Source organism: Paroedura picta, chromosome 1, assembly GCF_049243985.1.
Source record: "Paroedura picta isolate Pp20150507F chromosome 1, Ppicta_v3.0, whole genome shotgun sequence".
NCBI classification, from domain to species: Eukaryota; Metazoa; Chordata; class Lepidosauria; order Squamata; family Gekkonidae; genus Paroedura; species Paroedura picta.
Genome location: NC_135369.1, coordinates 135989054 through 136008502, shown reverse-complemented (window position 1 = coordinate 136008502; position 19449 = coordinate 135989054). Strand labels below are relative to the sequence as shown.

Here is a 19449-nt window from a genome sequence, read left to right as displayed (position 1 = left end):
GGTATTCAGAAGTCTGTTCCCTTTGTTTATGGAGATTCTCTTTAGTTACCATGGTTAGCAGCCAGTGATGAATTTCTTCTCCATCAATCTGTCTAAATAAGGGAATTCCAACCTATCCCCAAAACTAAGCTCAGCATTGTTCATGGTTAATGATGATGTTGCTATCTGGAATTCATAATACTGAACATTTCCCATCTCTTAAAGAAATGGCAGTAGAATGAGAATCCAGAAAGCTCAGTAAAAAGAAACAACCCAGAAAATATCCCTTCTGAGACAGAAAAAATGAGATTTGAGATCCACGAACATATAATCTCTCAGAGCCAGCATATGATAATTTCCTAATGGTTGCACATTCAAACAAACAGAACACTTATACTTTGAATAAATAACAGTTTAATTACATTGGAGAAATAAAAGATGGTATGGTAGTAATACATTGGTAATATTACAGAAGTACTATTCCGCTATAGGTAGTTTAATGTAGAAGCTACTTTTAATGACAGTCTTACTGGTACTTTTGTACAAAGTAATATACAAGTTGCCAACAGAAACATATTGCAGCAGTTGCAAGGATATTACTAGCTCAAACAAACATCTAACATTACAATATACTGCAAAGAGAAAGTAATAATGTTAGATTTACAGACATTAAAAGAGATAGGCTCTTCACTTGGAAACAATGGAAATAAAAAGATACAGAAATTCAATTTTGCTATTTCATATTATCACAAGGAAAGACTTTCCTTTCTCTGACACTGCATCCCTTAAACGTTTTCAGATGTCACAGCAACTTAATTGTTCTGTTCTGCAATTACAGACATTTTTAGGCCACTGCTTGTATATCTGATATTTTAAATGCTTTTAAATTTTATTTACATACATTCAATCCTATATCGCCAGATGAAAGGTTTTCTTTATCATACAAGAGGCATTTAAATCAGTGCAAGAAAAAAAAATCCATAGTGATTGCACAGCATTGAGGAGGCAATATACAAATATACATTAAGACTGTTGAGAATCTAATTTTCACATAATACAGATGGTCTCTGATACAGATATACACAACATTTAAAGTTAATAAATACACAGAATTGTTAACCACAAAGCTACTTGTTTTATGAGAGTGGGTGGATAAGTATGAGACAGTATGTGAATAAGCTTGCTAGGCTATTACCAAGGGAACATGGACAAGTGGAAACAGCATTATCTAAAGGAAGAGTTCTTGTCATAGTAAGTTTGCCAAAGTGAAGAAAACTGCTTACTCTTGCTGCAGGAGAACTGGCTTGGAGAATCACTTAAAAGGCAAGCTCGCCCAGTGCTCTGTCTAAAGATGACATTGGTAAGGAATGAATGGCACTGGGTTAGCTGCTCTGATTTCTGGCATGCACTGATCGGAGAACAACTTGTGCCTCCGTTTGGCCTATTATGCACGGCCGCCGAAACGGCGATTTCGATTCACATGGAAAACGCAGAGGGGGAAGACACGAAGCAAACCATTTACGCACGGGATAGGATGCAATGGCGGCAAAACCCAGAGTAACCGATTATGCATGCAGCAACCCAGGCACCGCTTCTGGTTGTGCCCTGGTCGCCCGGAAGCTCCGCTTTCTTCCGCGTTTCGCTAATGCGGCTTTTTCGGCGGTATGCACCGAATCTGCGGCCGGTTGCAGCCGGTGCCGTGTGTTATCGGTGATTTTAGGTGACGCCATTCCACCCAGAATGTGGACCTTCCCCTCCGTGCATAATGGGCCTTTGGCAGGACTGCACAGGCCTTCCCAAGGGGTGCGGAGTGGCTAGCTAGCTGCTTCGGGGCATCAGGCTGGTAGTGATTTGTTCTCAGCATCTGATTACCAGGTGTATACTTCCTCGGAATATGGAGATCATCCATTTCAGCAGCTTGTGAAATAGGCAGTAAATTGTCAGCAATCCTAAGAGGGAAGACAGCCCCCACTTGAATTGCCTCCCAAACAGGATTTCCCACCTGTGAAGTCGCATCGCATTATGGCAACCCCATAGGATTTTCAAGGCAAAAGATGGTCAGAAGTGGTTTGCCATTGCCTGCCAACAGATATATGTTGGTAACATTTCAGGGCTTCCTTGTATATGTACATGCCTGATTAATACACCAGAGCACACAGGCTGAGCCTGGGTCTCCATCCCTGTGTAACAGTCAGGCATGAATTGCAGGTTCCCTTCAGTTCCTACAAATGCAGTGCCAGATCTCCATTGGGCATAAAGTCTGTGAACAGGCTTCAACTTCTCACACCATAATTCTACTTTGCATCCAAAGAAACGAGGCATGGCACAAATAATTAAACCTGCAACTCATCTTTTCACTATTATGCAGGATATCTCAGGTGTGAACAAATTTCAGTGGCAGCCGTCACAGGCTGCTTTAATTTGCACCTTAATAATCACTACATTTAGGAATCACTTAAACTGATAACCTGCTAAATGGAAACTCCATACACCGGCATTATACCCCCTAATTAAGCCCAAAAATATCCCAGATACCCAAATGTGGGAAAGGTTGTTTCACTGGAGCACATAACAGGGAGATTATATATATTTGGAGGAGCCTCCTCTTTTCACTCGAAAAAGAGAATCCTGTTTGCATAGGAGTGTTGTGTATCCACCAGCATGTATGAAGGTCTGGTTTTGGGCAGGCAGATCATCAGGAAATACTTATTATCTGTCTCAGCCCAAAGAAGCAAGTCCAAAGAACATGGAATAACACAAGCATGTAGACCACAGCATGGCTTAAGGCCCAAATAACAGAGGCTGAAACTATGTTTACTTACAAAACATGCAAGGAATAAAGAAACAGGTGCCCTAGCAGTCCCTGGCACTGACAGCAAAAGCATCTTTTAGGCACTATAATATAAATAGTTGGCAATGGACTAGCTATTTTGATATCTGCCCCTCTCTGGGATGAACCAGAGAGGAATTTAAACCTGTCTTCAGCAGAACTACACATCTTTCTTCTAAGTGTTTTTATAGCATTGAGAACAACTACTCTAAAGTATGGGTTTAAGTCTAGCTGATCTAGCCAAACTTTTAAGAACTATATGTATATTTAGAATACATTTTGTAGGGACTTCGTAACCAGCTTGGTTGTAAAATGGCATTAGGACAACAAGCACAGTTAAGAGCTTTCTGAATAGCTTGCATATGTAAATGAAATATATTGATGAATATATAATACTATTTCACAGGATGTTGTTATATCAATAAGCACCATGTTTAGTGCCAAGACAGCCCCATTGTCCCAGTTTTTTAAAAAAATTACATAAACTTGCTACATAAACAGAAACCTATACAATATGCATTGAAATCACAAGAAGACAGTTTCAAAAATGGCTCTTGAAATACATTTCTGTTGTACTTTGGATTTTCTCTGCTCTATAACTATTTTGGAATTATATTAAATATATTGTTATTGGTTGAAAAAAAATGTTTTAAATAGAATAACCCATCCCACTATGGGTGCAGAAACCATGCACAGGTGTTCCAAAAGGGCATATAGCATAGCTACTCTCAGACACCTTTGTGTAGGCACTGGACCTTAGCAGCTACACTATTATCTGGTGCTCACTGGATGAAGTAGATGGGTTGGGCAGGGATATGGAAAGCATACTCAGACCTGTTATGCTCGTTAGTGGCATGGCACACTAACTACTTTTATATCTAAGCTAAGAGGAAGTGGAATGACACAAGGATCTACCAAATTTTATGGTTTTACGCTCACTGTGGGCTGGATCAAGGCCATAATATTCAGTAATTATCTTCTGGAAACCCCTAAATGATCTTTAACAGGAAAAATGATAAAAGATCTCCCATGTTCATTGAAGGGACACACATCCAGTGAGATCAAGCAACCCACTTCAGGTATGCACATGTTGGGAGTGTTTGTTTATATATACGGAGGAAGCCTGCCTGCAAGAACTTGCTCATTCCCATCAATGTGCATGAGTTACACAGGCAAAGTTGTTCTCAAAACTGTTGGGAAGTCCTCCTGTGCTGGAGTTTCACGCATGTCTTCACACATACATAGAACAAACTAGTCCTTTCAATTATAACATCATGGTCTTGTAACAAAATGACACTTTTTTCAAGTAGGCCAAAGGGGTATCCTGTATTCAGTGTACCCTAAGTCAATTAATGTAAAATGCTAGCTCCTCAATTCACCTTCAGTGTATACTGATCAGATATGGAGGAGGCAGATCCATTTCTATTATTAGCTTTCATTTTTAGCAGAGTAAGTAGCATGAGCAAAATAGTCACCATAATTTTAGTCAAGGATGGCAACCTTATCTAGCTTGCTGAATCTTGTTTAGTCAGATAATTTATAACACTCACCACCCTCCAAAAAGTAACAAAAGAAAAATAAATCACTTCAGTTGCCCTATACTTTTTTCTCCTTTGGAAGCTTCTCAGGATTATTGACTGGAACCAAAAGGAAGTTTCTAAAACATCATACTGACATTTAAGATATATGTGAAGGGTTTTTTTTATCTTAAAAAAAAATCCAGTCTCCAAAGAGCTCTGTCAGTGTAGTATATCCAGTATTCTTCTCCCCACATTTCCCCCTCACAAATAACCATGTGAGGTAGGTAAGACTGAAAGAATGACTGGCCTCATGTCCTTTGTTAATGACTTGAATGAGGATTTGGACCTCCTCAATCTTAATCTGATACTTTAACCATTACAGTACAATGGAATTCCACATTAGTTTTAATACAGATACTGCTTGGCCCCATGAAAGTACATTCGGAAATATAACTTTCAAAATGCAGAGTGAGGGAGAGAACTGAGATGTGGTCTTTGATCATACCATTTAGTGAAACTATGATCACTGTTGACCCTCCTCTCCCTTCCAACCCAAGGGCAATCTTCAGCACTATAGGCTTATCTTACACATTCTAAATGCGCAAAGCTGCTCCAATAACTTCATTATAATTATAAAATTATAGCAGTTCCAAAATTTCAGTTTTGCATTTATAGCCTTAATCATACTTTACCACAGAATGAAAAGTAGTTAATTTGTCTTTTCTCTCTTTGTGATAGCTCCAGTTTCCATTTATTATTGTCAGTCAACTCAGAGTTTACTCAAGCACAGCAGTAGGCTCTGCTGCATTCATGCTGCTGAATACCCTCTCTCATACAGTTTCTTATTAGTTCTAAGCAAATTATAAAAATATAAAGAGCTAGACCACATTTGCTGCTGAAAATAAGGATCTACATGTATAAGTCTGCTCCTCTCCTTCACACCATACAAACTATCTGACACTATGCAGGACGTTACATCCCAGGCAACAGGAGCCACATCATCAGCTCTGGGTACAGGATGCAAGGATTCAGAAATTGAAACAGACCACACCATGTCTTTTTTCATGTGCAAGACTAGAGCAAGGAGATCCAACATGCTTTGACATGCTGAACTTCTTTCCTGGACCAGAGATGCCTTTGCTTTAACTCTGAAAACTCTTCTTCCTTACAATGAAAAGATGCACATACCCCACTCTTTCTTCTCTCCTACAGCTTGGTGTAGTGGTTAGGAGTGCCACCTTCTAATCTGGTGAGCCAGGTTTGATTCCCCACTCCTCCTCTGCAGACAGCCAGCTGAGTGAGTCACCACAACACTGATAAAGCTGTTCTGACTGAGCAGTAATATCAGAGCTCTCTCAACCTGACCTACCTCACAGGGTGTCTGTGGTGAAAGGGAAGGCAATTGTAAGCCACTCTGAGACTTCTTCTGGCAGAGAAAAGCAGCATATAAGAACCAACTATTCTTCTTCCTACATTCTGATGGAGAATGTGCATGCAGGAGAGAAGCACTGGTCCTCACCTACAAGAGTTGGACCACAGAACAGTGACTGGCACAAAACTCTGATGGGAGGAGACTTCACTTCATGTGATAATTTTCTTATTAAACTCCACTGCTATATCCATATATTGGCTCACTGATACAGCACATTTCATTTTGATTATTTTCATAATAATTGTGGTAAACAGGTCAGTCTCATAGGCCTTAGCAATTTTGTCTATCTTCTACTAGTTTTCTTTAGTTATCAAATTTAGTTTTCAGTATGGATTTTTAAATGTACTCTGAACTGCAATCTCAATTTTTATTCCTGATTGGCTGGAAGAACTCACTTTTAAAATGGAATTCATGTGCAAAGAGTGCAACATGGAATATAAGGAAATATAATTTGGTTGCAGTTGTTTACCTTAGTAATATTAATGTAACCGACACTTATTTAGGATACATATACAACACACACAAAATACACAGATATTATTTAACTATATACACACTGACACATTTTTTAAAGTATAATACTAATACTTTATCCTCTTGTTACTGAAGACTGATGCTTGGCATCTCAGGCTTGAAATCTATTTAAACCTGGGATTTAGAAATGCAACACATTTCAAGTATACATCACAGTGATAACATTGTACTGTACACTGAACTGACATATCCTGTCTTTAGGGATTCAGTAAAGACAGTTACCAGTTGAAGAAGACACGGTCCTTTGGGATAGTATTTGCATTCAAATAGGATCCCACAAAAAGCCAGCCACTAATAAAATTACAGAAGGGTCTCTGAAAAATACAACCCTTTGTTAGTCTGAACCAGTGTATTACATTCTTTTGCAATGGTATTGTGTTCTTTTGTTGCTGTTATTCCCATATTTACATGAATTGAAATCTTAATAGGGATTTCAAATGTTATCAGAAGAAATACAAAGCCTTTCCTTTTAAAGTCACTAAAAATCACTAAGAATGTAAAATTTTCAAAATACCTTATAGGAGTCTTCAAAATATGGGAAGTGTTTTCATGGTTGGGGAAAAGGTGTTACATCATCACATACTTTACATTACTTTCACACAAGTCTATCTAATCACTTTGGTTAGACAAATATCAGGAACATACAATAAAACATCTCACAAGACATCATACAAAACATCTACAATCCAGTACGGCTGCTTGGGGAGAATGAAAACTTCTATAAGTTACAGATACTTAATACATTTCACACTGGAAATCAAACTATAATTATAATTTAAAATTTTGATTTGATTACACATTTCAAATTTTCAATAGGTAGGTTTTTCCTACTGATTCATGTCTTTTTTATATCATAGGATCTAGTCATTATTATTCAATTAGAATTTTGCCAATGGAAAGCCTGCTTTTTTAAAAGAACAACATAGTTTGAATTCTTATTTGCAGAACTTGGAGAAAGGGGCTACTGCTTAATCACAAAAACAGTCACTTTTTAAAAAGATGACAACATAGTCAAAATGGTACATTTGAGGAAACACATACTTTTGAAGTCATTGATTTCTCTTGCTTTCTCTTAATTTGTTCTCTCGTGATGCTGAGAGGTCTTTGTTTTACAATGCCTCTGCAGTAGTGTCTGAGGAAACAGACATGGTCACTTTGGCAATCTTAACTGTATTTTTAATACACCGTTCAGCAGCCTTGTGGACATTACCTGGGTTGTTAGCATGTCTGTGCTGGCAGTCAGACTCCAAACTGTTATCAAGAGGTTGTGCTGTCCCTTCGCAAGTTGGAAACATGCTCCTGAAAGCATGTCTTAGGTCCTTGCTCCTGAGAGCATAGATAATGGGATTCACTGTGGAATTCAGCAGACAGAGCATACTGCAGAAGGCAAAGATGGTCTTGATAAGCTTGTTCATCTTCCCAAAGACATCGTAGACCATAATTGCAAGCAGAGGACCCCAGCAGATAATCAAAACCACGAGAATGAGGACCAAGGTTTTGGCTAACCTGATGTCCATTCGTGTTTGTTCAGGTCTAGTGATTTGCTGCACTTTACCATCTTCTGATGTATGAATTATTATGCTTTTTTGAGTGCCACGCTGGATCATTCTAACAGCATGGCTATGAGCCTTCCACAATATATACATATAGGCATACACAATAAAAAGCAAGAGGACAGTTGTCACCCCAATCCAGAACAACAGATAGTTCTCATCAATTAGGGGAAATATATCTGAACACACTGAATTGAGCATTTTGCAGTTCCAACCAAGCAGGGGAAGAACAGCTATCACAATAGCTATGGTCCACATCACACAGAATGCTACAACAGCCTTTGACCTCGTAACAATCCTTTTATAAGACAAGGGCCTATGTATAGATATGTACCGGTCTATTGCAGTAAGAAAAAGACTACCAACTGAGGCAGTGAATGAGGCTGTTACTCCACCCAGTTTGAAAAGGAATACATTAGGACTATCTTTCCGATGAAAAACATGGAAGTCAACAAAACTGTAGACAAAGATTACACTACCCAGGAGATCAGCCACTGCCAGGCTGCTGATGAAATGGTAGGAAGGTCTACAACGCAGGCTTCGGGAGTGCAAGATGACAACCAAGACCAGAAGGTTTTCCAGAACAGTGAAGGTACCCAGTGTAAGGGACAGTACAGCTATCGCCAGCTGCTGGCTACGGTTCAGAATCATAAAGCACTCCATATCCATGAAGTTTTCCCCACATTGTATATTCTCATCATTTTCCTTGAAGGTGGACAAAGTTTTATTGTAAAAATCTGTAAGATTGATTTGATCCGATGGATGGACACTTAAGACAGCGTTATCTCCAGCAGTCATTTTTGGTCGGAAATCACTTCGGAAAGAAGAGAAGGGTAATTTCTGAGGGTAGTATCCTAACTTGGAGGCCATGTCGCTTTTAAAATCTTCGTACTGGATATCGTTGGAACCCATGTAAAGAAGATCTGTTGTAATTGTTCTGAAGGTCGTATCTGCGAGGCCATCCAGGACTGACTTCATAACCTCAGATTTCAATTATGCAGGTTTTGAGCGAAAGTATATGAAGCAATCCTGGTAGAAAGGGGAGAAAAATCAAGCTGAATTAAATTTGAGCAGGGATGAAAAGAGACAAAAAGGAAAAGATGCCTTCAAAATTAGTAGAGTACGATCAGTGATGTCATTCTCTCCTTCTACCTAATGTTGGATCATTTTTACTTACGTGCAGCAGATGTACAACCTTTCAGCAACAGAATGTCTAGAATACAATGCATGGCTATTTAATAAAATATAGAAAGATGTTGAAAAAATATGTGATAAAACATTGGATTTTTTTCTAAGTTTAATTGCTAGATCTCTTGGATACGCTGCCTAAAATAAACATTTTATTCTTTCTTAAATGAATTCCTCTGCTTTAAAAATATTGGCCATACTTATGGCTGTGGCAGAGGATTAGCACAAAACTAAGTTCTTAACATGACACTTTTCTTTCTGCAATGCAAGTTCTGGCTATGATTCAGAGGGACTCTTGGATCAATTTTTCATTGTCTCCAAAGTTATTGGATATTCTTTTTTTTGTAACTATTGGTGAGTGATGTGTGTGATGAAATTGCTGCTCAGCTCATTTAACAGCAATTAGATTGAGGCTTTATTCCTTGTCAAAGTTGGTCAATGGTGTCAACTTCTTTACACAGTAAGATACCTGGACACTATTCATTCTGGGCTATTAGTCACAGTTAGAGCTTCATCTGATATAATAGTTAGTAATCATGGCATGACTTTGTCAAGCAATCAAGAGTGCAAGCCTTTTGAAGTTATATGAAAACTGTCCCCATATTCCTGTAACTCTTTCTAGGATGACTCAGTAAGGAGGATCAGAAAAGACTATAGGATTTCATCTGGTACATCAATCAAGTTTCTTATCACTTTTCTACATACATGTACTCACAGGATAACTTTAAGAAGGTTATATATGAATATCAAAACTTGCATCAAACTCTGTTCTACATGAAATTCCCCTATTTTTTTTCATGGATTGAGACACTTAAATCAAACAACTAGATGATTTCTAAATGTGTTAGCCAACCAATATAATACAGTATAATAATACAGCATAATACAGGGAATTTATTTTCCCTGATGGTTTGAAAAGAGCAAAAATTTCACTCTGAGTTTTTAAAAGCCCCGCCCCCCTGTCTCTGGGCAGAAAATAGGCAGGAAGGGGAAAGTCAATTTAATGGTTTTCCAGTATCACCTCAGCTACCTCTTAATAAATGCTAATAGGTATAGCTCAAGACAACATGATGGTCCAGTCTCCCCGTCCCCGCACCCAGCAGAGAAAAGAGATTTGGGATTATGAAATATTAGAAGGACATCTGGAAGAAATCTATGAACACTTCAGCCAACTTTTTTTGATCTAGCTTCTTGGTCAGTTGGGGGGGGGAGAGAGATGTTTAAAGTCCTGGAAGCAGAGAGGAAGTTCTTTTTGGATGCTGATTCCATAGAAGTACAGAGCTCTTAACTGAGGTCTGCAGGAGGTGATCATTCAGTTTACACAGCTGGAAGAGGCTTGAAGGTAACAGGACTCCTGTAAAATATCTGTAACTTTCTAAGCTAAGGAGCCTGCCTTATATTTAACAACTGATAGGGCGTGTATACAGGGAGGGGCAGAGGAACTGTGTTTTACCACTTCCTTTTTTGAACTCCTTGCCCAATTATTGTAAGCATTTTCTCTTTAATAAATACTTTATCACTTCTGTTGTTGGTAATGATTTTCTGCATCACACAGACATCCACTGTCTTGGATATGGTTTTTAAAAGGAGCTCCAGAAAGAAGGGGAGCGCAATCAGTTAGCAAGTGGCTACTCTCTTTGTGGTGCAAAAAGCAGCAAACTGTTCTCTGGTAACCAGACTCTGGGTAAAGGGAAGCACAGAGGCAAGGTCTGTTAGCACAGAAGAGAAGCTGGGTGTTCTGAACCTCCAAGTGGGCAATTCCGACAAAGGTGGCAGTGGTTGAACAGGGGGAGAAATAAAACCTCTGCTGGTATGAAGAAAATCCAGGAGTACAAGTTGGAACTGGGCTTGCACGCCAATATAGTTCTGTTCTGCCCCACATCAAACATCTACATGCACTCATTGAAGTCTGAGTACAGAACTCATGAACATACTATGGGGGGAGGGGTGTCAATTGCCAGGAAGGGCTAGCTGCATAATTAATGGAGTGATTGTCACTGAGACTGGATTAAGGCAGTTGTCAAGATCTGTGAATGGCAATAACTCTGCATACAAATACAAGAGCTGTAGAATTACAGCTCCAGAGATTCCCCTTGAGAAAAAAACCCCACACCTTTTATCTATTTATATGTAAGGGTTGAGGGAATTCTATTTCACTTTATCTAACAGAGAGTGCATGCACATGAAAGCCTATCTGTAACCATAAGCATCTAAATAAAAGTGGTAAGGGGTCCTGGGAGGAGTTTGGTATAAAGGGTTATGGGCCAATCAGGTCCATCATTGGTGCCTGTAGGCCTCTGATTGGCTGTCCACCCACTGGCTGACCAATAAGATTAGAACTCCCCCCCGCAAATGGTCTTCCCACAATTTTGCCACTTCTTCGCAGTCTCTGGCCCCTCAGACACTTCTCCTGAGGTGAATGAGCTGCCGCAGTGCATGGGGGCTCTTCTGCTTCGCCCTCTTGAGGCAATGGCTCCTGCCTACAGAGCTTAGGGAAGCCAACCTGTGTCTTCTCTGAAGGGAACGCCCACCTTTCCCCTCTTACGGATCTTGAGGCACACCAGCCACTAGGCCATCCCTTCCACCTGACATGGAGGCCACCAGCACTGGCCTCCATACCACCTCCCACCAACTCTGAGGCATGCCTGCAGGCCAAGAAAAGCCAGATAGCCCCAGCCTAAACCACAAACTGGGGGGAGGGCCATGGGGGAACGCCAGGGAGCAGGGATGGCCCCCAGCTCCAGACTAAAGAGATCAGTTCCCGTAGAGAAAATGGAAGCTTTGACGGGAAAACTCTCTGGTACTGTAACTGGGGATGACAGTATCTAGGTAGGACCTGGGGATCCTCTAGAATTACAGCTCAAGAGATTCCCCTTGAGAAAATGGATATTTTGAAGGGTGCACTCTCTGTTATGGGGAGAGGAAGTCTTCCCCCCCCCTCCATCCACCTCCCCAGAAACCAACCCAACTCCCATTTGCATCATTCCCCCCAAAAACATCTCCAATCAAGCTCACCTGTAACACAGCTAACACGGCCAGGCCCCAGGCCCCTTTCTCCAACAAAATTCTGCCATGGCTTCCAAGATGGGCAACTTGGTAGCTGCATGCTGCCCTGTCCTGCTGTCCCACTCTCTGCAAAAACCCTCCCCACCACCCTCTGCCACCCAGCCCCCTTGAAGCCAGCTACCATTCCCATCCAATCTTCCCTACTACACTTTCTTCACACCCATGTCACCACTACCATGCCCCCATTTACCACAACCCCCCACACACAAAAAAACCCTTCATCCCCTTGCCTTTGCATGAAAGACAACCCCCCCCCCTTCCTCTTCCCACTACCAAGCATTAGTGCCCATTGTATTCCTGAGTATAATGGGCGTTACCCCTAGTACTTTGAATAATACTCAAACTTCAGAACACCTGATACTGAGAGTTTGTACAAGTGTATGATATCTGTGCTAAACATATGTAGGTATTTATGGGTTTTCACATTATTCTCCCCTCCTCCACTCTATCCTCACCACCACCATTACCTTCTGAGGTAATTTTGGCTGAGAGAGATTGTAGCAGGCCCGGGTCACCAGGCAAGCTTCCATGGCAGAGCAGCCATTCAAACCTATCTGTCCCAGGTCCTAGTGCATATTCTAACCATTACACCAATAGCTCTGTTTTGAAAGCACAATATTACTCTGCAGTCTTTTGCATTATGTGCAGTTGCTACATGGTTCTGTAGGGAGAATGTGTAAAGTGCTTCACTGAGTTGTAGGAAGAGAGTTAAATTTTCTCCAATTTTTAAACTATGGATAACTGCATTCCCCCCATGTATTTTTAAAGAGAGGGATGGAAATCTTGGAACAAATTAAAATACACACAGTACATAATTTCCTATAAAATCTAAACTTATTTTACTTATTTAATACAACAAAATGTATAATTATACATATAAACATGTACTATTTGACATATTTATGGTATTAAAATATGTATTTCTGTTTCCTATGAGAAAAACAGAAAATTTACCCAGTATTTGAAAAAGTGTTGCAAAGTCCTGCATATTATGCTACCTTAGGACTTGCATTTTAATTTTTGTCATCTGAGAGATGGATAAAATAAAAACTGGAGATATTGAACAAATTCTGTAGTAAAACAAAATTAAGAGTATTATGTGGACAGCAATAGGTTCATACAGTCACCATGCATATTTAGATATAAGTTTAAAAAAGGTAAAGGTATCCCCTGTGCAAGCACCGAGTCATGTCTGACCCTTGGGGTGACGCCCTCTAGCGTTTTCATGGCAGACTCAATACGGGGTGGTTTGCCAGTGCCTTCCCCAGTCATGACCGTTTACCCCCCAGCAAGCTGGGTACTCATTTTACCGACCTCGGAAGGATGGAAGGCTGAGTCAACCTTGAGCCGGCTGCTGGGATTGAACTCCCAGCCTCATGGGCAAAGCTTTCAGACGGCTGCCTTACCACTCTGCGCCACAAGAGGCTCAGATATAAGTTAATAACCCTGAAAATACTGAAATTTTAAATAATGTATTGTCACAGCTGGAGACTGTGAGAAATTCATGGGAAAATTCCCCAAGTCACTGCTTAGTCCTCTGGCTTGTGACATTCTACCTTTCAGTATCCTTTTGTCTCACTGCTATCTCATTGCTCTGCTTACCAAACTCCATTCATCTCTCTACCCTCGCTGTTCTGCCTACCTGTGAGGTGCCAGACGATTGGAGGCGGGCAAATGTCCCCATCTTCAAGAAAGGGAAAAAGGAGGATCCGGGTAATTATCAACCCATCAGCTTGGCATCTGTAGCTGGCAAAATTTTGGAATAAATAATCAAACACTCGGTCCTTGAGCAGCTGGAACTGAGAGCTGTGATTTCTAAGACTCAGCATGGGTTTAATATATAACTCATTTACAAATGCTCAGAACGGGTTTGATAATACAAAGAGGCAATAAAATTAATTTCTTGTTCACTAACCTATAGTCAACCCTGAGGGAATATATGCCAATTTTTTTACCAGATACAAAGCAAGTATAGGGCACTACAATCTTATTCCCCTATAATACAAAAGAAATGTTAACAAGACTTTTCCAGTTAAAACGATTGTTTAAACTTAATCAACTCAGCTTTTTTCTATAACAGCCTTATTTTTCTGTAGTAGGCTTTAATCATTAAATTGTAGAGAAAGTTAAGACAGGTTCTTAAAGTTTTCATGCAAATAAACAATTCAGAGACAAAATTATAGAGATTTGCTAGTCAACTGATGTTAATTACATATTTTCTCACTGTAAAAACAAAAGGTTATTCAAATGTAAATAAACACAAATAAAACCTCCAGATTTTCTGTGTTTTTTGGGGGGAGAGGGGGGATCCGTAGGGAATTCTACAAAATACAACTCTGCATGCACATATTGTGCCTATATCCTGGTTAATGGGATCATGACAAGCAAATCTCAACCTGCATTTCAATGATTCCTGCTCCTGTATTTCTGCATTTAGATTATTACAGTAATTTTTAATTTATTGTACTTTGAAAAGAAAAATTCTGTGAGAGTACTAGAAAGTACATTAGTTGCAGACTTTAGACTTTGGATGATGTAACTGACAGGAATTTTGTTTTTGTTTTATAGCAGAAAGAACATAACTGCAAATCACTGGCAATGTGTGTAGATGCACCTATTTTTTAAAAGTTGGATTTTAAAATGAAAGCTTAAGGAAAACAGACATTCAAATGACAATGAAATCTTTTATACCAAGCACATTATGTACCTTGAAACATTCATATTGGAAAGCTGACTGACTGGACTATGTAGCACATGCCTTGGGTCAATTCCAGATAATAATAATAAAATTTCATAGTGCTATGTCCACGCTGGCATGACTTAATGCCAGTAGTGCTATATCATATTTCCAAATTGGATGATGAGTGGAACATGGAAGAAAGCCAGAATCTTGATTGCTGCTGTAAAGGAAATCAGGGGAGAAGTATACGCCTGCACAGGAGTGGGAGCATGTGCAGCTTCTAAGGTATTAAATTAACTAAGAAGTGTTATAAAATGGTAGTGCACTGTTGTATGTGGTGGGGCAGGATTTCATGTTCACTAGTTTTAAAAATAAGGCTTGATGCTCTTTTTTTAGTTTGAACGATACAGTAGCAGAACTTTAAAAAAGCAAACAAAAAGACTGAAAAATGAAAAAATGAAAAGGGAAATTAAAACTGCAATGTTGGTGTAAGTGGGAGGACACAATGAGACAACAGCACAAACCAGTAGTGTTCCCTTTCTATATCCTCATCTGTACTAGATCTTCCTATATTCATAATTTGGTGCTAAAAATGAAAGGGAAAGTTATCCCCTTAGGTGAACTTCAGTCCCATTCTTACGTGTCAGGCATATAGCACCTTGCTCAACCATGCAATTGCCTCTACATGGCAGGACGCAAGGAGGGACTATAAGTGGCCATAATGAGGATTGTAATCTGAATGAATAGCTAACTCTCTAATGACTTACAACCTCTTATAAATCAGAAAGATTAAGAGAAAAGCATGTGGATACAGAGTCCATGACAGCAGAATCTCAAACAACACCAAACTGATGAGAAATATAGGACTTTCCTCTCCTGCTTTTGGCACAACTTGTTTCATTTATGAAGAGCTACATAAATAAATAGGGAGCAGCAAAGATAGGTCACAACTTCACAGTTAGAAAAATTACAGGTATGGAATAAGATTAAATCCTGCAAATTTCTTTTGTATCCATGCCCTTCAATTGTAAAGCAGCTGTCACGGATCACTTCTGCATCTCAGAAAATAAGTTGTTGAGTGAATTATGCCCTGGGTACACATGAATCTGCTTTTGGACAATCCCATGATTATATGAATGACCTGATTATATGATGATTACTAGGGGCAAAGCCCATTATATCCAGGAATACAACGGGAGCTAGAGCTTGACGGTGGGAAGAGGTAGGGGAGGAGTTGTTCAGTTTGTAAGGGCATGGGGTTGAATGTGTGTGTTGTCTGGGAGGTTGTGGTGGCATGGTGACAAATGAGGGCATGGGTGTGAAGAGATGGGTGTCAAAAACCTGTGGTTTGGAATATTCACTGAGTGTGGGAGAGGACTGACGTTTGGGAATTATGGCATAGTGGTTACAGAGCCATGTCTTCAGATATGTGAAAGGAAAATCAGACTGGACATTCTTCTTAGGGGGACATTACATGGCAACCAATTCCTCCCAGTTCTGCTTCCTTTCCCTTTTTGTGTGAATTAGGCCATAGACATTGAAATGTCCCCCTGCCCTAATACACATGGGGTAGTCACAATACACAGATGTCCACCCTGCTCCTTCTGTCTCCATTTTTTCACTGTTGATCAAATGTTATGTGCCCACATGCTTCTTTCATGGTTGCTCTTTAGAATAACTGTTTTTTGTACCGTGTTGTTTACTACCCAAAGGAGTCTCAAAGCGGTTTACAAACACCTTTTCCTTTTGTCTCCCCTCAATAGATGACCTATGAGGGATGTGAGGCTGTGAGAGATCTGAGAGAACTGGGAATGGGCCACAGTGACCCAGCAGGCCTCAGGTGTCTCAAAGCATTTTCCAATCGTCTTCCCTTCCTCTCCTCATAGCAGACTCCCCGGAAGTAGGATAGAGAGCCTCACATGGAAGCTGGCAACCCTAAGATGAGGTCTCTCTGTGCACAGCAATCTTGACCTTAGTAAGATTTTATATACTGTTTTTTTATTTGCCAGGCCAAGCTTGAAAAATCACTTCAGTTCCCATGTCTCTCCATCCATTTACTTGTTCACTATTTACAGTTTCAGGCTGTAAATATTCTTTACTTAGATCTTCCTGCACTTTCCAGACTCACAGGACTGATGCTGGTCTGTCTGCCTGTTTGGGCCCCAGAATACAAACAGTTGCTGGTAAGGGCTAGCCATAGCCCATTGCACAGGAGGGACACACCTGCACAATTCCCCCACCCCAACTGCAGTCTGCAAGCCTCTACCATAGTATCTAGATCACTGCTCATCTCTAGATTATAATGATCAGCTCTGCAGGCAAAAATGGCTACTTAGGAGGCCAGACGAAGCATTGTATGATTTTGAAGTCCCACCTCCAAACCTCCAGGAATACTGATAACCTTGGGGTAGCCAACCTCCAGGTGGGGGCTGAAGAGCTCCTGGAATTACAGCTCATCTTCAGAGTATAAAGATCAGCTCCCCAGGCAGAAAGGGCTACTTTGGACAGGGTTATGGTAGAGAAGAAACATTTAAGGCCTCCCACACAGGTTGTTGTTGCATTGAAAGACTTGAGGCCAACTGCACAGGGTTGTTATGCGGATGAAACAGGAGACAAAAGAACCTCCGCAACAGCATCCAGTTTCATCTGCAGAATAATGCTGTGCAGTAGGCTTCAAATCTGCAGAGAGTTGTGAAGAAGAAATTCACATGGCTTGGCTGTGTCTAGCCCCCGGCCAGAGCAGTACTTTAAATGAGAAGGGGCTTTTCTTTGGCCTCCCTGTCAGCCAGTTGTTTGGCAGAAGGGGAAAGCTCCCCCCCCTCAAAAGGAATGCCAACACCCATGCCCTCAGACCCCCTGCATTGCTCTCAGAAAGATCTCTCTCCCCTCAGTCAGGGGCCATCAGAGGCTCCTTCGCAGCAGGCCTGAAGGGGGGGGGGGAGGGGGAGCACTCTGCAGGCTCCTGCCAGCTCTGTCACTGTTCTGAGGAAAGTTACAGTTGGACATGACAGTTAGGACAGCCTTGGGGCGAAAAGGGCTGGCACAGTCTGTCCAAGCCTCTGTTCTCATCCCCCTTGGCAGCCCTACTGACCTCCTCTCCCTACGGTGGTCAGGGGCAGACTGGCAGTGATGTCTCCAGATTGCCCCTGGCTGGGCCGGGTGGGCAGGCCCTGTCAGAACTGCCTACCACCCACTTAGTCCTAAGGCTCCATGGGTGGGGGGCAGGTAGGTGAGGGCCCAATCGGAAGGCGCTTTGCACCTTCCGATTGGGATCTCACCCAGACCAGCCCTGTCCATTCTCTGCCAGACCCTTAACCAAATATGATTACCGTTCACTGAGCGGTTACAGATATCAATGACCTATTCATCCCTATATAATGACCATGGTCAACTAAAAAAAAAAACACTGAGCTTCAGAATACAAGCTAGACTCATTCTCAAACATAGTTTGGAGATCAAGAACATCTTGTCAGTGCTACAGTTTATTCATCTCTATTTCCATCATACACTATCATGCAGAGATTTCCTTACCCTTGCACAATAATGCATTTAAGCATAGCTGCCCCATGACACCTGTATCCAACAAATGATGATTAGTGGCTAACTTTGTATTTTCTCTGAGACATGATTGGAACTCATGTATAGAAGTGTCTTTGCAACCTTGGTTTGCATTTGCTTTTGAAACCAGCCACTTGTGTTGATCAAGGAATAAAGTATTGTTGGAAAACAAAGAATAAAGTGAGAGATTAGCGTGCTGTGCTGTGAAGAAAGTTAATTTATGCAAAGTTTCTGATACAATTTCAAGAAATCTGCAGGCCAATTTTTCTTGATATACAATGCATATATAAGCGTTTAACGATAATCTATGAGCCTCTCGTGGCGCAGGGTGGTAAGGCAGCTGACATGCTGTCTGAAGCTCTGATCAAGAGACTGGGAATTCAATCCCAGCAGCCGGCTCAAGGTCGACTCAGCCTTCCATCCTTCCAAGGTCGGTAAAATGAGTACCCAGCTTGCTGGGGGGTAAACGGTCATGACTGGGGAAGGCACTGGCAAACCACCCCGTATTGAGTCTGCCATGAAAACGCTGGAGGGCGTCACCCCAAGGGTCAGACATGACTCGGTGCTTGCACAGGGGATACCTTTACCTTTAACTATAATCTAAACAGTGAGCAGAATGGAAGGTGAAATGGAATTTGTGATGATGCCAAATATTGGAATGGAGGCATTGCAAGAAGGAAAATTTCTCACGAGATTGCTGAGGACAGAGCCTTTCCAATCTCCCCAAAATTCTTAGAAAAAGCCAATAATAATAAAAAAACCCTGAAAGGACAAGCTTGTTTGAATCATGATGCAGACAATAGATTTACTTATCTTTAAAAAGAATGCAATGGCTGTTCAATTTACAGCTGTGACAGGACAGGATTAACTATCCCCATACAAAGTTCATCTGCTCTGAGCAATTGGATTTCACAAATGAATCTAATAAATATTTCAAAGCATGCTAATTTTAGGCTGTTACTGGGTCATTATTGCTGTCTGTGAAAGCTAAATTTCCTGTATACATTTAATAGTTTAAATGTAAAAGAATAAAATATTGGATCTTGTCAAAGTCTAGCTCTCCAGCAGTGACCAGCTAGATGCTCCGGGGAAGTCTAAGGGTGCTACTG

The 19449-nt window shown here is 40.8% G+C and overlaps 1 protein-coding gene across 2 annotated transcripts in view; it reads right to left on the bottom strand.

Moving 5' to 3' along the window:
* Positions 1-376: 376 nt before the first annotated feature.
* CNR1 (cannabinoid receptor 1) overlaps positions 377-19449 on the bottom strand; it is a 41940-nt gene continuing 22867 nt past the window's right edge. For both annotated transcript variants that reach the window (XM_077304756.1, XM_077304763.1), the window contains exon 2: positions 377-8877. In XM_077304756.1, the coding sequence (XP_077160871.1) occupies positions 7405-8826 (1422 nt within the window). In that variant the 5' untranslated portion in view covers positions 8827-8877 and the 3' untranslated portion in view covers positions 377-7404. The remainder of the gene's footprint in view (positions 8878-19449) is intronic.